Genomic DNA, 25,823 nt, shown 5'->3' with positions numbered 1-25,823 from the left:
TGTTTAACTGAAATCGAAACCAAGCTGTTTGGCGACATTTCTTTGTCACTTGGCAGTTTTTAATATAAGTTAATTTGAATGTATTTGGCGATTTAACTTAGATTTAAAAATTTCATTCTTTAATATTATATTTATATTGACCTATTTGTTGATTACAGCAAGCGACGTCTTTTCCATGTTTTATGTAAACATACGGCGGGGAGGACTTTAGCAGTTCAATAACGATATTCAAATGATAACATTAACCTCTGTCATATTAAGAGGCGTCTACTAGAGTTTATTGCGATCATATCGACAAATACCATGAGTGAACTAAATAAAAGCTGATAAAAAGAACGGACAATTATACTTTGCAAAGGAACGGAGATTGGAAGTTAAGGTGTATCACACTAATCATGCAATTAACAACGTATTGGTGGGGGAAAAGCCCATGTACTTAGATAAATCGAAAATCTAATTCTCATACGATCTAGAACGCTTGGTGAACGATGACGTTCTTTCAGAAACTGCAGCGGCGCTCCAAATCAGACGTTATTAAGTTCAGATCACTAGCTGTTAGTTAACTGGCTAATAATATATAACCATCTCTGTTGCATAACATGGAGGTCTGGAGGTTGGAAAACTTCCATGTATGTAACTGATAGTAAGTTTTTTGGTAAAAATATAGTTACAGGTACTCCTTACCGTAAATTGGCGATTTTCGGCGGTACATGGACACTACGTTTGTGCAATTCTTTGACTTGTTATTTTGTTTTTGTGTAGCAGCGATTTTGGGGCAAAAAATCGCCGCCATACAAAGCCAAAATAACAAGCCAAAGAACTGCACAAACTTGGCGTCCATGCATATATCGACCTATTTGCACTTAAAAAAAAAGCAGATAATTGCACAAACTTGGCACTGCGCACTTCATTGACTTTGACCCACACACATGGATGTATTTTCACTTAAAAAGATCAAAGGAGCAGCCAACAAAAAATGTATAATCTCAGTAAACTATATTTTAAATGAAACAATCACATAACATAAAAAAGAAAATTCATCTTAGCACTACACAAAGGAAATATCCACTTACCTTATTTAGAAATTTCCCTGTATTCAGTCAAAAAAATTTCCTTAACAGCATCCAAAAACTTCCTAAAATTCCCTGACCTAGAATCTGTATACTGGTTCGCCACATAAATTCACAAAGATGAGAGTAAAAAATATCCTCCGTAGTACCGGTATTCTACGACGTTCGACTATATGCATTTCCTTCCAACATACAGGAAACTTATAATGGCAACTAAATAAACCTTCATTTACACGCCAGTCAATTAATGCTCTTTTCCTCTTTCGTTCCAAATCGTACAGAACTTCAGATTAATCTTACCACATTCAACCATCTTATCGTCTAAACCACAAGACAACAACTTACTTCCTAACCAATACACCACAAGCCCTTACAAATCTTTTCCCATCATTCAAATTCACCGCAATTACGCAACCAATTATGTCATAATTGGGTTTGCATAGCATTCACCTACTCAAGTTACCATAAATGAAACAACAACTTGGCGATAAACGAAACAAAAGCTTCGCGATAATCTAAGGGGAACCCTTGAATCTAATCTAACCAGGTTTTTTTTTTTTTTTTTTTTTTTTTTTTTTTTTTTTTTTTTTTTAATGATATTTCGTTAATATGAGTAGTGTTCCGCTTCACTGTGATTACCAGAACTCATGAAAGTTAGAGTAGACTGAAGAATACCCCTTGTATTATTGCGAAGCTGTTGTTTCATTTATCGCCAAGTCAAGGGAGAGCGCAAAGCCAAGTTTGTGTAATTTTCTGGGTTTTTTTTTTTTTTTTTTTTTTTAAGTGAAAATAGGTCGGCGAGTACATGAATAAAGTCAAGGGAGTGCGCAATGCCTAGTTTGTGCAATTCTGTGATGTTTTTTGAAGTGAAAATAGGTCAATGTGTACATGGATACCGAGTTTGTGCAATTCTTTGACTTGTTATTTTGTGTTTGTGTAGCGGTGATTTTTGGCGCTAAAATTGCCGCTACGCAAAGCCAAAATAACAAGTCAAAGAATTGTACAAACTCGGTATCCATGTACCGCCAAAAATCTCCAATTTTCCCCAAGGGGTACCCGTAAATATACTTTTACCCTCATGAATTGCTAATTATAAAATTATTATTTAAAATACCGAACTTTCAGCAGCAAAAATCGTCCTACTATCTTTTCAGTAGCAGAAGAAAAAAAAATTAACTTCTGTAACTGTACATTTAAACTCTGGCAACGCGGCGAATTTGTTTTGATTCGAAGTCATGTTGAGTTAGAGTGCATCAGTAAAATGTAATATTAAAGTGGCTGTAGTATGAAGTTATTGAAATCCTTTTGTAATTAATTAAATATCTGAATGGCCCAACACTACGATAGCATCTATGAACGTCAGGAAGAAGGTGTCTTTTTTTTTTTTTTGGTGCTTTATCATATTTTTAAAAATATGTCGATGTTTCGATTGTTTATATTACGTTGATTCGATTGTTTATATTATTTATGATTGTTTATATTAGGCCTGACGTATTATGTAGATAAATTAATAAATGTCTGGTCCGACCATCTTTCTGTTACTGAAGTTTATACGTGATCCTGTGTTCGAACTAATAGAAAACTGATAACGTCTTTCAGAATTCGATTTCCAGCGGAGTAATTTAACTGCATATGTTTGAAGTGAATAGTAGCCATCCACTCAACCACTGAGCCTTTATGCTAAATAAACTAAATCCAAAAGAGTACAGAAGTTAGAAATAATATTTGGCAAGTAAAATCTGCAACAGATTTTAATATCATTTTAGTTAAATCTTTTCTGTCTGTTGTTCTTAATGATAAAAGCAACTTCGATAATTAAATTTATTTAAAATAGAAAGCATTAATTGTGCTTAAAATATGATCAGCATGTTTTGCTGTAATATCTTGCTGATTAATTTCCCTTTTTTTTTTTTAAAGAAGTACTTCTGATGCTTTGACATGTGTTGTTAATTTAAATTAATCTTTATCTCTAACTTCATCCCCAATAAATGCTGACTTAGTTAAATGAAAAGTTAGTAATAAAAAGTTACAAAAGCCATCACCGAGTAATATCTCTTTAGAGCAGGGATGACAAACTTTTTGATGTGCTAGTATAGTAAAAATTGCAATTTTATTGTTTGGTTGCCATAGATTAATTGTTTTGCACTAAAAATAATTTTAAAAATTTTAATATAAAATAATGCAGATAAATTTCTATTCATGATTGTAATTCACTCCAGAAGGTCATTAGTCTTCCAAAATATGTGTAAACTAAAATTACTTTCCTCATAAAAATCAATATAAAATGTATTAATCCATTCAGGAACCACAAAGGGTTTCTTCTTTAAACTTTACAAATGATACTTTGTACATAAGTTAACAACATAAAAACAATAGAGATTGTTTAATCTAAGGTTAAAAAAAAAAAAAAAAAAAAAATAAGATAGAATAAATGGATGAAGGTTTAATTTAATTTAAATATACCTGAATGAAGAAGACTGGGTGACGTAAGTAAAAAGTATTGATAAAGGGAAAAGATGTTATTGTTTGTATGGAGATCCCTCCCTCCTCTAAAAGGAGGTAACTTTCTGGGGTATCTTTTTCCATTTTTTTCTTAATGTCTTTGTGCCACTAGGCCTCTTCTTGAGACTTTTTAGACTTCTGTTTCACTCAAAATTTGGCCAGTGTGATTTGTTGTTGTCTATGTTTTTAAATGTTTCAAAAATGAAATGCGACATTATCATTATAAATGCTTATATTACAGCTTGCCACTGCTTTATCAAAGTGATATCATTACATGAAACTTTGCAATGTATGTCATTTTGTGCAGCTCTCATAAATCAAGAAACTAGGATCATTTGTCCTTTCTTCCTCTTCCTCTGAAGGCATTTCTTCAGCAGTCATCTTTTGGTGCTTTTGAAATTGTTTCACTCCTTTCTTGTTATGCTCTATTATGGTCTTCTAGTAATTCCTCAGCAACTCCTCATAGTTAACTTCTAAGCACATGGTTTTGCATACCTGTCAACTCTTCCAGTTTTTTTACGTCTCTTGATAAGAATATTCATCCATTTAAGAATATCAATAGTATTCATAATCATATCATAATATCCTGTTTGACAGAAAATTATTAGCATTTCATAATGATGGAGATTGTGTATTAATCCAGACATTACTTAATAACTAAATTTTTTAGTTGCAAGAATCCTGAATTTATATTTAATCGGCAAAAGTTGGATGTTTGATCATATAATATATATATATATATATACAGTATAAGTTAAATATAACTATAGATGTCAATCTTAATCATAGTTGTGTTTAATTTTGATAATATATGTTTTAAATATACCCAGATTGTAGTATAATACTTGATTAATAATTGTTTATTATTATTTTCTAGAATGTCTGAAATTTGCCAATTGTTTAATTGAGAAATGCAAGTTGTCTTTTCCAGCTGTCAGATGTCTGAAAGATATCAACTGTAATCTAATAGTGTCATTATATGAAAATATTACAGGTCTCACTATTCTAGGTTTGTTTAATAACGTATTTGTTTACATAGTTGCATTTGTAATAATTTAATGAAAAATTAATACTTTTAAAAGATGTTATGACAGTTTCTTGCCTCTTACAAAAGACAGTGAACTTAGAAACCTGTTGTTCAACTCTGTGCATAAAAAGCTTGCCAATTATTAATCATTTGCATGACTAACTAATAAAACTTACCAGTTATTAGTTAACTGCATAACAAGTTTATGTGATCCCCTCTATTTTTTTGCTCCTGTTTGGTATCATTATTACATTATTGGAGGGGTTAAAACAAGAAGAATCAGTGTAATATTCATAAATTTGCAGGACTAGTTTCAAAGGTTCCATATTTGCACTTCTCCAGATGAAAAAAAGAGATATATTTAAACCTTTGAAACTAGTTCTGCAAATTTATGAATATTACTTTGATTCTACACACACGACATATCCTACTTTAGTACTACTGTTTACCGTAAATATTCATCTGTTTGATCAGAAGATAATTTAAGTAAAGGTCTTTCAATTTTATATTCATTTCCTTCGATTTTGCTATTCATTTCGCTCTTGAGCTTGAGACATCCAGTTCTCTTCCATTCCTCAACATCTTGTTCACACACGACATATCCAACTTTAGTACTACTGTTTACCGTAAATATTCATCTGTTTGCCATCCCGGTTGTTGATTAAGAACTAAATTACTTAAAAACAGTTGTATTGAGAGTTGCTTTTCACCTAACATTATTGATCAAGTAGTTAAAAAATTTTCATCTCAACACATCAAAAAGCACTCTATGATTTTAAGAGATTATAAAAATTCTATCGTTATTCCATTTCCATCACTTTGCTCTAACATTGCATTTATTTTACAGAAATTAAATTTTCATGTCTTTCCCCCTTCCATCAATAAAATTCACAGTTCCATATTTATGGACCCCTTTCGTGTATGAACTCCTGGAGTATGTACAGAATTCCTTACTAATGTACAAGGTGAGACCGAAAAGTAAGGTGACTCACCCCTCCTTTCAAAAATGAGAACAGCCCGACGACCTGACACATGCGCATTGCAATCTTCAGTATGTAACGTTGGAGTTCAGGGTCATTTGCAAAGTTTCTTGTTTGTTCATACAGTCTCTTAAACGTGACAAATTGCGACGGCAAATGTTGAAAGAGTTAGGAAGTTATTGCTGCAAGATCACCGTTTGTCCGTCCGAATAATGGCAAACAAATTGAATCTTCCTCATGAAATCGTCCGAAGAATATTGACACAGGCTTTGGATAAACGGAAACTTTGTGTGACATTTGTCCCTTATTACTTAAGCGAGGAACAAAAACAGCAGTGATTGGACTCCTGTGTGACTTCCTCAATATAGCAAGTAAAGATGACATGTTTTTACAGTCAATTATCACAGGAGATGAAATATGGTGTTTCGTGCATGATCCACAAACGAAACGACAAAGCGTGGAGTGGCACGGTCCCTCATTGCCGAAATCGAGAATGTTTTGTTTCAAAAAATCAAAGGTTAAGACAATTTTGATTACCTTTTTCATTGCACAGGGGAATATCCATAAAGAATACATACCGAAAGATCAAACAGTTAATGGTGAATTTTATTGCCATTTTATGAAATGTCTCTTGGCTCGCATTCGTCGTGTTTGGTCCCATCTCGCTGCATCAGGCAAGTGGTTTCTGTTGCATGATAATTCACACCATATTGCAATGTGTGTTAGACAGTTCCTCGTGCAGCAAAAGGTTACAGAGTTATTTCACCCTCCTTATTCCCCTGATCAGCAGACTTTTTCCTCTTTTCACGACTTAAATTGGCACTAAACGGACACCAATTTTCAAGCATTAACTCAAAATATCATTATTGACTTATGGATGGCTTGAAACACAGTAAGAAACATTTTGAAGAAGTAGGTTTCTTTGAGAAATATAAAGAAAGACATCCCAAAAATTTGCTGTACAGAAGCTGAGCCTTCCTCTGATTAGTTGAGAATATGAAAAAGAGCTTCCAGTACAATTCTCTTTTCCCTCAATGTCATAAAATATTGCTATTGCATATATGAAACAGATTGCTCAGCACACAGTCTTCAGATTAGTTCTGGAAAGGAAATATTTCTCAGTAAAAATTTCTAATTGCATTTCATGTCTGGTAAGACCATTAGTAGTTGCTTAAAGCAACTTTTGAAATAGGGAGTAAGTAAAAAACCCCTTCTAATTGCAAAAACGTTTCTGAATGCAATAAGCTTCTATGTACTGTTATGTGAAAATCGTCCTTTATCTTTATAAAAGTATCTGAGAAAAATGCAATTTTTATTAAAATATCTAAACAGTAATATAGACACCTAACCAGGAAAGGAGAGCTTGTGCATTCTCTACATCATAGAATTATGCCCAAAAAGTGGAGCAAATTTTTAGAATTTCTGGTGGATAAAAAGGGTAATTCATGTATGTGTATGTATTTCAGAAATATTTTAAATACTGATTCAAATGTTTATTTCATTTTTTGTATAGATTTGATTGATTAGTAAAGATTTAGTGTAAAACTCAATGACATTTCTCTTAATGTAGCTGGTAAACTCAGCTAGTTTCATGGTCAAGATATAAAATGAAATTAAGAATATAAATATGGAATAATTCCTACACTTGTCAAATCTGGCTTTGAATAAAAGAGGAGAATATTCTTCTTTTAGTCCATGATGTTTACCATAATAAGTTTAGTGGTCACTTTTATAATTCTTTGAGATTTTAGAATTTGATATCCTTTTCCTCTTGCAGTCTCGAAGAGAAAATTTAGCATTAGGAACTTTAATTCAATTCCAAGATTATTTTAGAAGTGAAAAAGGAATTGTATTTTGTGTAAATTCTACTGGATTACATTTTGCTGCTTTACATGATCTTTTAGTTTCGGTTACATGAGCCCAAGCACAGCAAAAATATAAAAAGTTTTTAAATAAGCCAAAAGTGCAAGTTGCAGTTGTTTTCATGTATTGAATTTAAATATTCTTCTGATCAAATCTTTGAAATAAGTGTATTATCTTAAGAATTTAGAAATCCGTTCTGTCATTTTCCTTTAAGGAATAAATTTTAAAATTATCTACTATATTTGCTTATATTGGTTGTGAGCTATATAACAAATATCATAATGTTATGATTCCTTTTAAATCTATAGAAATTTCCTTCTAGAATTTTATACTGAGAATTAACTTGCAATAAAGACAGATTTTAGTCCATGATTTCACTGTGCTAAAAACAAGAAAATGCTTGTATGAGTAGTCTGATACAATGTAGAATCTAATTAAATGGTAAATAACTGTTTTTGTAGTGTATGGTATTTTTTGTTTTAAAGGAATAATAATATACGAATTTTAATATATGAATAATATGTATGTTTAACATATGAATTTTAATATATGAATAATATGTATTTTAACATATGAATTTATCTTCAAAAACTAGCTTGAAATCAAGGAGAGCTGTGAGTGCTTTAGTTGTTATATATGCCACTCTAATTTATATGTATTAATGAATTTAATGACATCAAATATTGTTGCACATCTTATGCTTCTCTTGATTTAATTAATAAAAATTCTGTTTAATGCAAATAAAAGCTAAAAAAACATTTGCATCTTTCTCTGTAAGATAAAGAAATTAATGCCATTGAAAACTGGAAAAAAATGTACTTAAAAATTAGTGTCTGAATTTGTATTAAATAACTTCATTATAACTTTCTGTGAAAGGTGATTATTTTACACAAGTAATAAGTATCTTCTAAATTTCACTAGTAAATAGCAGAGATAGAGAAAAACATTCACTTTAAAATAAAACCATGAAGGCATAGTTTTAGAGCATTTTCTATGATTAACGCTACTTTATAATAATGGCTTATGAATTTCAAGAGAATGGGGACATAGATTTCTCCCTTTTTTTGGCTGTCACAAACCAACCCCCTTTTTTTTAGTTCAACTTTAAACCTAATTTCATCTTTATAATTTAACGAAGTATAACTAACATTAATCTTATTGAAGTGACATATGTGTTTCGAGACACCAACCGGGTTATGTTATCTTTAGAAGTCCATAGTCTAAGACTGAAATGCTAATTAAGATACAATAACACATCGAACAAGTATTAATTTGCAAGTCAAACAACAAAAATCAGGGTTATATTTTCAAATATATATATTAGCTTAACTCCTGTCCAATCTTTCTTATCTTATCTAATCACTGTATGCTATCTCATTCATTTGCACTTTTGCAGCTGAGGATGATGGTTTGGTAAAAGCATTGAAACTTGTCCTGTGAAATTTGAAAATATAACGCTGATTTTTGGTGTTTGACTTCCAAATTAATACTGAAATGCTAGCTTGTTTGCTAGTTAACAAAATTCAGAGTTTGACTGCTGTTGTTATTTTTGAAAAGGTTAAATTGCAGTGGGAAACACAATAACAATATTCTTCTTTCCAAAAGTAAAAAATACTGCCTTCCTTTAAAAAAAATTTTTTTCAAAGGGTGTTTGCATTTTTTGTATCTCAAAAATGCACTTAGTCTTTCAGATTGGTTACAGTGCCAATCTAAAATCAAATTTTGGAGTTATGAATATTAAGTAAGTTTTCTTAAGTTATACTACTATCTTACCCATCTTTTTAAATGTGTGATCTCTAACTTTCTGTTTTTAAATCGGAGTGTCTACATGAATCGTAATTTAATTTACTTGACTTGTGATTCTTCAGAATTATTGCTGTGTAATAGTAAATATCAATTTCAAGTATTGCTTATTATCTTTTTTTAATTATAGACATAATTCATAAATAACTTATTGCTGAAAAATATTGAATTTTATCATCAATAATTTTGGGAGGTTATTGAGTGTTGGAAAAGAAAAAGAATGATTCTTGTTTATCATAAGGTAGTCATTTTAAATTAGATTTTTCATATGTCTTCTGTAAAATTTGTGAAATATTGAGATCTCTGGGGTCTTTGATATTAAAAGCATCTGGAACATATTCAAAGGCTTTTGAGAAACAAAAGAACATTTTGTTGTTTTAGCTAGCAACTGTTTATGAAAAAGCAGCACGATTCAAAATTTTATCAAAACATATTTCAAAATTTTTCACATAAGTCTTTGTTGGTTTACTAAGTCTAATCTTTCATAAATAATAAAGTAATGGAAGTAAATTCTTTGTTTGGCATGTTTTAAGAATTTTCTTGTAATTTAATTAAAAATTATCTTTAGTTATGTGGTGGCCAAAGTAAGGAAATTATATCTGACTTTTTTTTCCGTATGCAGTTCTTAACTTTGTAATATGGTTTGAGGAAGTAAAAATAATAAAATTAACAAAGACTAGCAATTTAATTTTTATTTCTTCCTATTTTTTATTACTTGTTATATTAGTTGAATGTATGTATTTTATTTTCGTGAGCACGCATAACTCTGAATATTGAATTTTTTCCTGATATGTTGATTGAGGAATTTTGTGAAATTACTTTTCTAGATTTGTTGTCTTGTGAGAACGCTGTAGATGAAGCACATAATGTTCAGGCTGTTATTGATGCCTTGTCTTTGGATCTGCTTGGAATATCCCTGTCTCACATAACTGGGGAAGACATAGTAGCTGGAGATGTTACTGCCATTTATAATCTTCTTGAAATTTTGGAAGGAATTTTTTTACTTACATCTGGTGGCAAAAATAATAGCACTTCTAGTAGTAAGTAAATTATATCTTTAAACCTTTACAAATTTTATTTCAGATTGAAATAATTTAGAAGTTCTGCATTTAAATAATAACTTCAAGGAATACTACACTCTAATATAAATTTTGTATGGCTGCTTTATTTCTTTATAATCTAAAATTAAGTTCTAAATAAAAAATTTTTTTTTTTTTTTTTTTTTTTTTTTTTAGAAAACAGACTTAGCGATAGAAATCCAGTAAAATCTGTTACATATTTATATATCATATTTTATATATTAAAATATTTACATAAAGTAAAAAATTTAGGCCCAAATTTTCACAAAGACCAAAAATTGAAGTTCATAAGTAATAAATTTCAAATAATCCCATAAATGCTATAAAGAATTTAATAAATGTTAAAACCAAAACTCTTCAAGCAAGAAATATCACAATTAAAAAAAAAATCAATGAAATTTTTAAAGAAAAAAAAGGACATTATAGAAGAGGAATTCAGTCAACCTCACCGCCACTTGTCAGGAGGAGGAACATTGAAATCTCTCTTCCGCAAAAGTCCTTGCTGATGAACCATTTCAATGTATTTTAATTATAATAGTTCACCCAAAAATTCTGGCCCCTGTCCAAAGCAAGGAAAAACAAGGTAAATTCAGATTAAAATCTTGAATAAAGAGAATTCTATTCAAAGAATTGAAAACATAAGTGAAATAATAAAATGTTTAGTGAAAAATACAAATCAAAATTTTACCTTTAAACTAAGAGCACATAATCCAAAGAATTTAAAACGTAAGTGAAATTCTAAACCCTTAGTGAAAAGACTTGAAGACTTGAATAAAAACTCACAAGAAGTAATAAAAAGTTTCGAGCACTTTCTTTAGAACACAATCAAAACTATGAATAAGATTCTTACAGTAGTTACATATAGCTTTGCCACTTTGTCTTCATTTGCGAAACTAGAATACTGTGACAAGAAATTAAATGCTCAAAAGGCTAAAAATTAGAACATAAGATAGAATTTTGAAACCAAAGAAAAACTTTGATACTTCTATTAAAATTTTAATTTTGAAAAGGAAGAATGTTTTACTAATTTAAATTAAATTTAAGTAAATTCTGACCCCCCTTTTTTATATATATAACAAAAAAAGGAATAAAGAAGTGTAAAACTTTAATTAAATTTTAGAATCAATTATTCTTTAAAATTAGTAGACTCAAAAGAGGTGCTCAAAAAGTGTTTAATAATAGTTTTGTAAAAATGAGTCAAAAAATGTATAAATTTGAATGTTAGATTTTTTAACTTTTTTATTTAAAATTACGAGAAAAAGGTAAAAGAGAGCTTAAAAAAGGAAGTAAAAGAACTATTGTAAGAAAAGTAAAATAGCCTTTACATCATGGGTTTATCATAACAACTTTGAATATAGAAGACCTTTTTTTAATAATAGAATAGTAATTAAGAGAAATAAATAAATAAAAACCTATAAACTCTTTAAATCATCCTTCTTTATCCTTCTCTTTTGGAGCTTTCAAGATAAAAATTTCATACTTTTAAAAAGTATTATAGGGTGTAGACTACTCCAGATTTTTTTAAAAGACCATTAATAAATTTTATTGGAATTTCATTTTCTTTTAAAATTTTGGTGAGAATTAGAATTTTCTCTTTTTGTATTTTTATTTCAGTGCAAACATTTTTAATTCTGCTAATTTGGTTAATAATAGTATTTTCAATAACTTTTTTACATATGTTGGAGTTCCAATTTATAAGTTTAATAGTAGAAAAATTAAAATTTTTACTTTTATCAAAAAGTTTAATTTTTTTTTTTAAGATTATGAATACTTAGATCAATATAAACTATTTGTTTTCTTTTTATTGATCTTATTACGTTTTAGACAGTTTGGGTAGATGTTGCTATTTTTGATGTGATTATAATTGTTGAAAGTAATATTGTCATCAATATATAAGTGTGTTCAAATTTACTGAAAACATTATCAGAAAGGCTCTTTAGGAATTTGAATTCTTTAGAAAATAGAAATAAGTTACAAAGATGAGTTGAATATGAAAATTACTTTATATAACTGGCATTAAGTTCTGCATGTCTGCTATATCTAAAACAGTTTCAGATAATTTATTACAATTTTTATATTAAATTTGGAAAATATTTAGGATTTGCAAGAAATGAATGTATTCACTTCCAAATTATTTTACTTTTCTGTATTTTCCAAATTATAAACCGACACATTTTATACGCTTGCCAGCAAAAATATCCATATGCAAGAGGAAAAACTTCAAAATTTTGAGACCTTCAAATTTTTAACAATTATTTATTAGTCATTTTACTAAATGGTCAGTATTCCCCCCCCCCATTTATGTAAGTTTACAATTTTTTTTTTTTTTTAACAGCAAAAAGACATAAGACTTCACTGAAACAAAACAGAAAAAGTATCTGTACATAGCAATATTACATTATGATATAAGTGGTCTCAGTAACTTGTAGGTTAACACTGCTGCTTGAGAATCTCTGCAAGCTGATTTGTTATAAAGCTGAACCAGTTTTGTTGTATCTTCCTTATTTATTTTGCTCCATTCATTCATGATGATGTTTCTGAGCATTTCTTTTGAAGTTATGTGGTGTTGACGGTTCCTATGCTCAATCTCACTAATGCTCAAGGGGATTGAGGTTAAGGGTGAGTGACCACTAGGGGATTGGGGTAGTATAAGCAATTGGTGTTTTGTACTATATGTGTATTATTAAATGCAGTACCACTCTTATGCCATAATAGCTTCCTTTCTTTTGATACTAAATTTGCTTTAGTCTGAAAATAAGATAATTTTCCAAAATATCGATCATTATTTACATATTATTAGTAAAATCCATTCATTTTTTCCTGTTAACATCTGATATATATGGTTTTTCAGGTGCTACATGGGCACAATGTGTAGTCTTCTTTATAATTTTGCGAACAGTAGTTCTTTATAGTTTTGCGAACAGTAACTTCTTTATAAGCAGGTGAAAGCATCCAAAACTCTTTTGGCAAGGAACATGGATATCCTTGCCAAAAGAGTTTTGCATGCTTTCACCTGCTTAGGAAGCAATTACAATAAGATAATTTTTCACTGACTGCAAAGTAGTTCATTATTCCTGTACAGTCAGTTTGTTAGAGCACTAAGAATGTGGCTTGAAATAGAGTGTGATAAATATCCACACCAAGAGTGTGGTTACAATAGAACCATTGGAACTAAATAATTATATGACTTACTGGACAGAATAATGAGTCCAGTTTTTAAGTCTGTCCAATTTCATAGTAAGTTTTGCCGTCGTTTCAAAACTTCAGAATAATTTTTCTCTCATCAGCTGTAATTTCTTTAGTTTTGGGGGCTATCACTAATTTCTTAACATACAAATTTTAAACTACTCAAACACAATTTATTCAAACAAAAATTGATCATGAACTAAATTAGAACCTTTACTGCAAGTTTAAGCGTTTCCTCTAATAATGAGGATTCCTCTTTTTGTATGTGTACAGAAAATTTTTGTAGCACAAGGTGCTACCATTTATTTATTTTTGAGTTGAACATTTTTAAACTAACAAGTCTTGTAAAAAATGCTGGGAATTTAGAAGAGTGTTCAACAAATGAGTATTCAAAAGAAAAAAAATCAAGTAAAATTTATATTTCATTTTGGTAAATATGACAACTTTTTTCTCTGCATGTACAGATATTTTTTCTCTCAAGTGTATGTGTTTTATAATCTTTAGGAAGACTCTATCTTCATTTGGTACTTATGTAGTAATGCAACCACCTTGGCACAATTTGTTGATTTTTTACAGATGGAAAGGTTACTCGCCCACTGCAAGTTGATGGTTTTCACAACTTTCTTTTAAATATTTCCAAACTATCAATATTTGTAAAAGTTAGCAAACATTATCAACATATGAAAAAGAAACATTAATAACTGAAAATACGAATTTTAATTATTAAGTAAGGAATTATGTGATACATTAAAAAAAATTTAAATTAAAAAATGCTGTCCGAATCTTTCTGTATCCCCCCCCCCGGTGCTATTCTTCTCCCCAAGTACATAGTGATATGTTTATGCTTAAAGAAACATCAGAGTATTGCAGAGATATGGCATTGTGCAAATTTCGGTAGCATCAGCTATCTACCAAATGTGTCTCCTCGTTGTTCACTTTAGAGATTTTAGCATCAAACTTCTGTGTTCCTAAAGATATTTTACCACAGTTTCCTCTATCACTGGAAAATTCTACAAGTGTATGTTTTAAAATTAAATTTAAGACATAAAATATCACTTTATATCTATATATAAAAGCCATTGGCATACAACAAAAAGAGTATATGTGAAAATGAGGACGTTGCTTGACTAAAGGATTTTTATGAGCATGGTTACCTGAAAAATCATTATGTGCATGGTTGCCAGAGTTTGTCACATTCTGAAAATTTTTATAGGTGGTTGTGATAACTCATAAATACCATTTATTTACATTCTAAGCATAAACTTAAAAATATACTTTAAAACTCTTATTTTGTTTTAAATAATTTCAGTATTATTCTTTTTTGTCTTTGTTGCTGTCATATTGGAAAGAAATTACTTCTAAATATAGATAAATATTTTTTTTAATATTTAATTTTATTTTCTTTATATTTTTGTAATAGTTTTTCTCTCTCACGTGCACACTGAAATTTTAAATTCAAGTATACTTTTTAATATGAAGCGAGTCTAATGTATTTCATATGTTGGTAATGCATATGTGTACATAACAGATTATTATACATCTCACAGAATATTATCTGGAATTATCTTTCATATAAAAAGAGCTATGTAGCCATTTTGAGTAAATTCCTTTCAAATTTAGGCCTTGTACACAAGGGTAGTTTGAAGCAACCTTAACTCTTTCTGGTAGGGTGTGCCCAAAAAATTCCCTCTGTATGTACAGAAAAATTAAATGGAAAAAAGGCTTTATAGGTTGCTATAAGTTACTTTTAACCTTCTTTATTTATACTAGATGATTGCACAACATAAATCAATCTATACATTTTAGCTATGTTTAGTTTTTAAATACAGTCAAAAGTCTTTAATCCGGACTTGTCAAGACTTCGGCAATTCCGGATAATAGATCATCAGTTTAAATCTGGTAAGATGGCATGCAGAAATTATAAAATTAAAAATATGAAACCATAATTTATGAAATAAAGAGCAATTATGATCTAAAGGGTATCAAAATTTACAAAAAAAAAAAAAAGCTTAATATTTATGTGTTTATTTTATTAAACATTTTTTTCAATGCGTGCATACGTAAAGCATACATTACACATAGTCGAAATTAGGAAATTGCAACCAGAAAACTATTTGATGTGTATTCGTGATATTTATAATGACGGGGAATTTGATTTAAATCATATCAAAGACGGAGTACATCGAGATGAAATACTACATTTAGTAAATAATTATAAGCCGAATAAAATAAAAACATCTTCCCTGAAGATAAGGATAGTGCTGACAGATCAACTTCCAGTTCATTGCACACCACGACGCCCACCCTTCCGCAGAGCAGCATAAAATTGATAAACAGATTTCGGAATGGTAATCAGAAATTCTTTTTGACATAATTGAAAGTTCAAGCTTACTTTTATAAAATTGCTCTAACAGTCCGCAAAAAATAATAAGCCAGATCCAATTAGAAGATTAAGGAAGAACGCAATCTGCAACATTAACTGAAATAGATAATTAGATAATTTTAGCTTAGCTTATACCGTCTGTTATACATTAAACATGTATGCGTAAACGTATTATGCGCGTGCGTTGATGCATGTGCAGAAAGTTTGAGGTTTGCATTATAGATCATTCCGGATTATGGACGTCCTGATAAAAGACTTTTGACTGTACCTTCATTTTTTAAAGAAATCTTCCAGATTTTTTTAAGATATAAAAGGAATTGCTTGAGAAGAAATTTCTATGTTATTTTTCTGGGCTGTAAGGCAAAATTTTTACCTTGAAATCTTGCCTAAAATCAAATGACGAATAGTATCTGGTGTGGATTATTGAAAGAGTGGGACCACTGAAAACAGGATCAGACCAACAACTGTATCTTTATTTCACTGCAGTATTTTCTTCCGTGAGATAGAAAAATTGGTGCACATCTGTTTTTTTTTTTTTTTTTTTTTTTTTTTTTTTGAGGGAGAGGTTTTTTTATCAGCGAAGAAATTGTTGGGGTGTTTTTCTGAAGGTCAGTGATAATTTTATCAGTTAGCTCTTTGATTTTTCAGTTCTCTTTTTTCTCTTTTGCTTCTGTAGAAAGAAACAACTTTTTCCTTTTGCTTCTTTCAACTAAAGCAAAAGAGAAAAAGAGCAGTTTTCTTTTTTCTTTTGCTTCTGTTGAAAGAAGTTTTGTTAGCTCTACATTTTGATAGTTTTAAGTTGTAGATGTTTATTTAATTTTATTTTATAGTTTATATTTTCTTAATTGTAGATATAGTATTAATTTATTTTTTCTGATTTTTAATTATTTTGCAAATGGATCAGAGAGGATGACCATTTCTGAAGCACTGAAAGTGCTAAACAAATTGCCTTCAGACAGTGAATCCAATACTGACCCCAGGTACCTGTGCAAAACATGCAGTGTTGGGTTGCACTTTTTCGAAGATGGTATCAATTGCTTCAAAATGTACCACCATGGGAACAGATTTTACATTACACCCAAAGGGATGTTTTTTAATGTTTTGTGTGTAACCTTTATTTATTAAATATCATGTTCTTTGCACTTACTATAAAATTCAATTCAACAGCAATACTACAGAATAATTTTAAAATAAGCATATCTTTAGAATTTCCAATACATAGTCTTGCATGCTGGAGATAAAAATGTTTCCTCTGATACAGTATTGCCATTGCTCTCTTTGAAATTGTTGAGTTTGTTAATCAAAATTTCATTAAAATGTTACAAAATATGAAATCAATAATAAATTCCAAAGTAGAGCTTCTAGATGCCCATATTCGGTGGAGGATTACGTTATTCAAAATTTGATGGCTCTAGGTACCATTGTTTTATCACAATGTGAGAAACATATATACATTTATGCAGATTCTTCATTATTTAATTTCTTTAAGTATAACACAAAGTGATAATATCAAATAACCAAGTTACCTTTTTTTTTTAATTTATTCGCATGTAATCATCACATAACCAAGAATAGCTTTTTGGAGGAGGTAGAGTAGCAGGCCCCCTCATGGTGCACCCTGGGTAATGCTAAATCTGCTATGGTAATCAGAGTCCGGTGTTTTTTAATCATTGCTCGCTTCAGCACTCTTTTTGAAGCTTTTCATTCAATGAGCCCGCTTCAGCACACCCATAGAATTAAAATGGTAAGTGCTATTTTTGCAAAATTTTACCTGTGTACTCTTCTAGGCATGATTAGACTGCCTACCTTTTTTTTTTTTTTTTTTTTTTTGTTGTTGTTGTTGAAATTCCAACTTTAAAATGTAGCATGGCAGAAAGGGTTAAAGTCCAGTTTCTTAAAACTATTTTACTCAAATAGAAAAGCAGCCTCAGTCAGTAGATGGATATATCACAGTTTGATGTCAATCTCTTTCAAAGCATAATCACATTATGTACAAGCTGATTACTTCTATTCATTTAAAAAACATGATTGATGAGTATCACAAAAGCCATTTTATTAAATTCATTTCTTTTTAACATTATTACATACAATGAATTTTGGATATGGGTTGGAAGACATACATCTGAGTAGGTCTAAAAGTACAGCTGATCTCATACCTGATTTTTCCATCTGGGTGTGTAGAACAAGCTTCAATGTAAACAAGTTAAATTCTAATTTTAAAAAATTGCATGTATATTTCATAAAAACTTTTATATTCTAAAATTTATTTTATTTATTATTATTTATTTATTTATTGCTTGTGTACTTACCTCGTTTTGTTTTCTTGATAGTGTGGTTTGCTTTTTGAGAACAGAATAGCATTTTAGGAGATAAAATTTATAAATTTTAAGGAAATGAAATTGATAATTTATTCTTATCATTAATAAATGAGAGTCTTACATTTATTTAGGCTGCAGAGCTCTCAATTGTTAATGATTTGAATAAATAATTATCTGCTTTCTAAATTTCTAGAGATAGCTTTTTTGCAGAATATGTAAATGCATATCTGCTATTTACTTAAAAACTGATCTGATAATCTGACAGATATGCTTCCCATATGTGTAGGTTATTCTGTTTCAAGTAAAAAAGGCATTAAAAGAAAAATATCCCGTTTATCTAGCAGAAAACAGAAACTCCAGCCTGGATCTATTGAATTTGCTGAAAATAATGAAAATCTGAGAAATAAGGTAGTGCCTTTGTTTTCTTAATACATACATGTTAAAGATATACAAATATTAAACAAAAAGAAACTTTATGAATCTAATTAATTTCTTAAATCTGTAATTCTTTTAAATAGCTAGACAGCAGCTTTATTTCATTTGGTAGTACACATTCTTATGCTTCAACCTCATCATCATTAGGGCATGAAAAGGGTAAGAATATTGAACATATTACTATGAATTAAAATATACTTGTATGTGACTTTCTTTAAAATGTTTCTGTAGCTTCTGTTTTGTAGTAAATATAGAAATTATTGTAATTTAATTTTACTAAAAATTTCATGTAAATTTCTATGCACAAGCATTATAAACAGTTTTCTTGTGCATCATGTTTTGCACAGGCACTACACTATAATTCAATAAACTCGGGAACAATGGACTGTATTATATCTCACTTTAATTCTCATTAATTTACATCGTTCATGGCCACTCGAAGCCACGAATTCTCTCACACGCTCTTAGCTCACAATCTCATGTCACAAACTCCAAGAGCTCAAAACGCATGCGCCGACGCTAGTAATGAAGAGCGCGCGCAGGCGCAACACATCATCTAGACTTTCAATTGAGTATCAGCATGCTGAAGTGAAATGTTTCATTTTTTTTTAAAATGTATAAAAAGATCATTCTTTGTATTCAAATGGACTTCATATACAATTGTAAATATTAATGTAATTATGAATATACATTAACAATACATTCATAATATACGTTAATAATATATCAATGTTTAATGCATATTAAATTACCTCATGATAATGCATTGTACCATATATTATATCATATATAATATATCATGTACGCTAATATGTGAATGATAGTTATTCTTCTTAAATGGAATCTAAAATGAAAAACTTCTATATGATGCTATCTCCCATCCCCTCTCCTTCTTCCCCCACCTTTGTTGTTATTATTATTATTACTGCATTATTTTAGCATTGCAGAGCAAGTTTGGAATATGCTCTATGTTTTCTTGTTGATAAGTTCATATATAATGTTCACAAACACTTTGTAGTTGCCATGTTTGCTTTTAATATGGCATCAAAAACATTTTTTCATCTCAAAGGCTTTAGCCATAGGAACTCTGTAAGGTAAGTCTTATAATGATAGTGAACCATGCCTCATGACTTAGCAAAATGCCAATCTTAACATTTTAATCATGCGTAGCTGTTGTTGGATCAATAAAATGCTAACCTGCGTTTTCTAGTTCCTTTGTTCTGTTGTTTACCAATAGTCTGTATAATTGTAAATCCTTCTTATACATGGTTGACAATTTTTTCCATGAGTTTGTTTGCCTATCTCTGCAGAACCTAAACGAGAAAGAATTCACCAGTCTCTCAACACAACCTGCCAGATATCCAGTATTGTAGAAGAACCTTGCCAGCTTTGTTTTTTCCTTGTACAAATACATTTTAATTTATGCTCATAGTTTTTTTCAGGTTCATATATTTATTTGGTCTCTCTTAAACTGTACCACTCAATGTCTGTATTTTCATAAAAGCTGAGTAGCTTCTCCTATCACTTAATTTATATCACGTCTTCTGGTCAACAGTAAATAAATCATTGCACTATAGCAAACAGCTGAAACTATTGATTCATTTTTTAATTCAATTTTATTTTCTATTTGTAATTAAGGTATTTAATTACAAGTTATCCCATTGATCGTTAACCTGTCACCAAGATATTTGTCGACAGACTAATATGTTTGTATTATCTCATTGATTGTGAACCTGTCACCAAGGAGCCTGATTTACTTATGAGTAAGTGTGATGTAACAACATATTCAAAACATCTACACTTTAGTTTGATGTAATGGTGATTGATTCTCAATAAGCCACTTTTTATTTGTATGAGTATGGATATAAATAAACTGTTATAGCTTTTTATTTTAATTGCCATTTAAGGCCACAGATAACATGGCTCACTAATTGTACTTATTTCAAAATATTTTCGTTTTTGACAACTTTGCAGTAAGAGAAACAGCAATTCAGCTAGGTTTAGGAACAGAAGTGAAGTCGGTTGTAATTCGAGATGGAGTTTTAGTTCAAAAAGAGAGAGAACATTTTTGGTTTGCAAATTTTGATTCTCAGTTCATAATTAGTTATGTCATCATCGCTATGAAAGGGAAATATCTAAATTAAATTAGAGAATGAAGAGGCTACTGCAAATATAAATTAGAATTTTCACATTTTTGTATCTTATATATTCTGTATCTTATATATATATGATGTATCAGCTTTTGTCCGGAATAAATAGATTTGTGAAGATGTAGTCGTAGCTTAAATAATCAGATGATAAGTTTAAAAAACAGGATCCATTTATTATTGGTCAGGAGAAATAGCAGTTACAAAATCAGATATGCGGAGTAAATAAAAAAGATCTACTAATAACATTTTGTATGAAGTTTACTACATCGTGACATTTAAGAAAAAAAGCCCCGATATTCCTTTTGCGAGTCTTTTTATAGCCTCTGGAAAGGCAGAGCTTCCAAGAAATGACGTCAGCCTCGTCAGTCATTCCAGTTCGCTTTAAATATCTCCAGAACATTCTAAAACTGTACGGGTAGAAAAGGCGGGAAAAACAACTTGACTACGGGGCTGTGGATTTAATTCCACGTACTTTCAAATAAGAGAACGTCACCATTAAAAATTAAAAGAACATACAGTTACTAGTTTGACTATGGAATTTTATTATTACATATATATATGTGTGTGTGTGTGTGTGTGTGTGTGTGTGTGTGTGTGTGTACATGCAACCAAGAAAAGGTTACTGCAAGCGTATGAATGAGGCTAGTTAAATTATGTAAAAAATTAAGGTATTTAAATAAGTAATAAAAAAGTGCTATGCATGAATAAAATGTAAATATGAAGTAATTTTAAAAATGAGCTTCTTCCATGCATATTTCTTTGAAGTAGTTTTTTTTTTCCCTGCAGAGGAAACCTTTCAACCCTGTCTGTAAAATACTAAAACATGCAGCTATTTATTCTGTTGTCCTTAAATAATGCTAAATGTTGTCCTTAAATAATACTGTCTGTAAAATACTAAAACATGCAGCTATTTATTCTGTTGTCCTTAAATAATGCTAAATATATTTTTAACAGGTTGATGAATCATGTACTTTTATAAGACACTGAATATGTCTTTGAAGATTATCTTTTCTTATTTTTTCATGGATGTGTGTTTAAGAGCAGAAAATAAATTTTATGACAGTACAGTGCATGCTCAGATTTTTTGATAAAATTTCTTTGAAAACATAATAACTGATTTCAATTATTATCAACAAATTCATGCCTTGTTATATCATGATATTCCTGGTTTTGAAATTTTAAACATTTTGTACATATACTTACTAGACACTAGGTTTGCCTTAATGAACATTTTCTATTATTTTACTCATACTTAGTTGTGCTGAATGCTCATCATCTTCAAATCCAATCTTACTGACATTGAAAGTTGTTGGTTCTAATTTCACTTGTTTGATCCGGGCCCTTTAGTACAGCAGCGAGTCATTTCCCATCTAGTTAGCTTGAAATTATTTCTATCCAAAAACAGTTGTCTGGTTTGAAATATCTTAACCAGAAACTTTAAGAATTTTGGTTGCAAATTTATCGAGTTTCACTCAAAATTTGATGCAAACATGTTTTTACTGCCCATTTCAGAAACTGTGGGTAAAACTAAAGAAGTTTAAAAGAAATTCACTCATTCAAAATTGGTTGTTAAGTAGCTGATTACAAAATTATGCTCCTAACCTACTTTTGCCTACTGTTCAAGAAGGCATTAATAAGAATAATAGTTCAGGAACTTTCCAATAGATTTGCATTCTGCATTCCTCTGTTTAGTTCCCCCTCCCCAGCACACACAGGCAAGTTTTAACAATTACAGTATTTAATAAACAGCTAGCTAAGCTACACATGTATTATATCATCAATTGTGATAAACATTCATTTGTTTCAGTAAAATATAACTGATGGCTAGCATACTTTTTAATTCAATATTAAAAAAAGTTTTACTTTGTATATAATGCATTATCGAAAAGTATTTTTATAGCTGTTATATAACATATGAACAAAAATATGCCTTCTAATTCTAATCTGTGTAGAAAAGTCTCCTGTTAGATCAAGAGATGCTTATGCTCACCTGTCTGCTGGCCTTAAAATTCTTCATCCTAAACATATTCAAAGAAAGTTGAATTCTATAGAAATTTCCCCTCCACCATCAGTAGATGTAAGTATCTGAATTTTTTGTGTCATAATTAAAATTGTACCGAAGTTACAATGATTTTTTATAACTTTATCATGAAAAACAGAATTTTCAGAACCTCAGTAAAGATCTAATTCATGATAACTGTATAGGAATGTTAAATATTTAATTCTGAAGTAAATGCACTTCACATAAAAATGGTTAATTATATTGAATATATATATTTAATTATTTTTTTTTATTAAATTGTATTTGTTGCTTACATGGAAAACAATTTTAAGCAGCCTAAGTGCAATGAATTCATTGTTATTCATGTTTAAAATAATTTTTATGGAAGGTAAATAATTTCACACACTGTTTTATAAATATTTATGCCATCAGTATAATTAATAAAATATATTTCATAACCTTTTCTGTAAATTTATGTAGGGAGTCAAAGAATTGTGACAGTTCTTTATTTCTTATTCTTGTTAACTGATTGACAATTTTTTTTATTGCTTTACGTCTCAAAAGTGGGACTTAGAATAGATATTAAATTTATCTATAGTATTATTTTGACATATGTATTTTTAGATCAAGCGTTTGTGTTTCTGTGAAGATTACAGTACCACTGATGATGTTGTGGTGTATGCCATTATAATCTTCAATAGGGCCATTTGCTATAGTTGATTTAATTTTTGACAGACTCGGACCTTGTTTGTCATTCATACTGGATATTCATAGAGAGTTATTTTATCAAAGTAAAAAGAGTACTCTTGTAGAGTTCTTTTAATACTTTTCCCATGAAATTCTACAATGCTCTGACCATTCTGTTCAGGCTGTTATGACTTTGTTTGCTTTATCTCTTTACTGATATTAAGTGGGCAGCCCATGTGTGCTTTTTATCAAAGACAAAGCCTAGATACTGTATCTTGCCTATGTAGTAGGAATCTTTGACATTTTATTCATGGAAGGAGGGCTTCAATTCGATCTTTTGTTGTTTTGGGAGCATTATCATTCGTGTTTTATCTACGCTGAATTTTAGTATATTTTCTGTTTTAGCAGGATACAACATTTAATGTATGTTCAGCCTTTCCTTTTATTATGGTGTGATTTCTTCTGCCCATTATTAATATGAAATCATCCACATGCACCTGTATTCGGGCTTCACTGCCAAACTTCAGTGGGGTATCTCAAGTAATGTTTCATAAAGTACGCCTGATGCTTTAACCCCGGGTGCTCCTTTGTGGTGTTCTTTGGAAATATTTACACCATTTCTCTTACAAGTTACCTTTTTTTCCCTCTTGGTAATTATTTATTTTTAAAAGATTTCTGGGACAATTTCAAGTCTTTAAGCCGCACTTTCATCACTTGCCACCATGACTTATTGAAGGCAGATGCCATCTCAAGCAAAATACACAGATATGTAGATTTTTCACTTTGATATTGAAGAAGTATTTCTTATAGATTATTTAGTGCATCTACTATTCTTTTAGTAGAGCCAGATTATGCAATAGTCAGTAAATTAATTTTCTCCAGTTGATACATTAGTCTTGATTGATTAATTTGTCAAGTACAGTCAAAAGTCGTTAATTCGGACACCCATAATCCGGACCTTAAAGCTACAAACTTTCTGCACATGTGTTGCGTTGACGCATGCACGTAAGACCTTTACGATTGCGGATATGCGTGTGCACATGCGCAAACTACGTTTACGCTTGCGCTTTTAATGTATAACGGACGATATAAGCTAATTAAGACACAATAACACGCCGAATAAATACTAATTCAGAAGTCAAACAACAAAAATCAGCGTTATATTTACAAAATTTTCACATGGCTAGTTTCGATGGTTTTACCGAACCACCATCTTCAGCTGCAAAACCGCAAATGCGGTTTTCGTCGCCGCTCACATATTTTTAATTCCGCCTTCATTGAAGAAACATGGATGCCGCCCACGGCAGTCACTCATATGGTAGCCTCTGGAACCGAAGAACTTTATTCTGGAACCATCATCTCGCAAACCGGAATCAAGGCATTTTACTCACCGGACTGCATGCATCCTTTTGAAGGGGCTGGAAACCGCTCACTCACTTGCCGGGAAACCAGGAACTAGAAGGAATCGAGCCAGAGCGACGCGAGATACTTATAGCAGAAGTAGGAATGACATCATCTCACGGCAACAAATCAGCTATCGGCACGAATCGGCTTTTCAGATGACGTAACATCATGTTTCGTTTTTGCATCTCAATTAGGTTGAAACAGTCCGTTCTCAATGCAAACAGTGGCAGCAAGAAAAAGAAGTAGAAGTAACTGCTATATTACATTAAAATAAGGACTAAACTAAATAAACATTTCAAGGAGGAGAGATGATGCAGTAAAAGGTTTAAAAATAAGCTATATTTTCCAACAAAGTGGAATTGCTGCAAAAAATGACCTAACCATTCCGAAATCTGTTTATCCATTTCACGCTGCTCTGCGGCAGGGGGGGAGGGGGGGAATGCCGCGGCGCGCAATGAATTGGAAGTTGATCTGTCAGCACTATCCTTATCTTCAGGGCAGATGTTTTCATTTTATTTGTCTTATTCCTTACTAAATGTAGCATTTCATCTCGATGTATTCCGTCTTTGATATGATTTAAATCAAATTCCTCATCATTATAATTTGATTTCGATAGTGAAGAAAGTGACACAGAGGTTATTGAAAACGAAAAAATTTCGATTGACAAATTAGTCGGTATTCTCGACACAGCAATTATAGGACTTGAATAGCGGAATTTTGTAACTGAACAAGAAATTATGTCTGTTTATAGAATTAAAGAGAAAGTATTATGACATAAAACGAAACAATTTACATTGAAAGAAATGTTTAATAAAGTAAACAAATAAATATTAAGCTTTTTTTTTTTTTTTTTTTTTTTCTTGTAAATTTTGATACCCTTTAGATCATAATTGTTCTTTATTTCATAAATTACGGTTTCATGTTTTTAATTTTA

The 25,823-nt window shown here is 30.3% G+C and overlaps 1 protein-coding gene across 1 annotated transcript in view; it reads left to right on the top strand.

Annotated features, from left to right (window-relative positions):
- Nucleotides 1-2,280: 2,280 nt before the first annotated feature.
- LOC118185719 (centrosomal protein of 95 kDa-like) overlaps nucleotides 2,281-25,823 on the top strand; it is an 81,138-nt gene continuing 57,595 nt past the window's right edge. Inside the window, exons 1-6 of the mRNA XM_085817587.1 lie at nucleotides 2,281-2,440; nucleotides 4,450-4,581; nucleotides 10,073-10,285; nucleotides 18,498-18,619; nucleotides 18,730-18,805; nucleotides 22,749-22,873. Of these exons, the coding sequence (XP_085673713.1) occupies nucleotides 2,398-2,440; nucleotides 4,450-4,581; nucleotides 10,073-10,285; nucleotides 18,498-18,619; nucleotides 18,730-18,805; nucleotides 22,749-22,873 (711 nt within the window). The 5' untranslated portion in view covers nucleotides 2,281-2,397. The remainder of the gene's footprint in view (nucleotides 2,441-4,449; nucleotides 4,582-10,072; nucleotides 10,286-18,497; nucleotides 18,620-18,729; nucleotides 18,806-22,748; nucleotides 22,874-25,823) is intronic.

The sequence above is a fragment of the Stegodyphus dumicola genome, chromosome 5, assembly GCF_044657685.1.
Source record: "Stegodyphus dumicola isolate Sdum_Otavi_A_Nest chromosome 5, ASM4465768v1".
Classification (NCBI taxonomy): Eukaryota; Metazoa; Arthropoda; class Arachnida; order Araneae; family Eresidae; genus Stegodyphus; species Stegodyphus dumicola.
The sequence above is the reverse complement of the archived record's forward strand: the minus strand, read 5'-3'. Positions and strand labels throughout refer to the sequence as shown.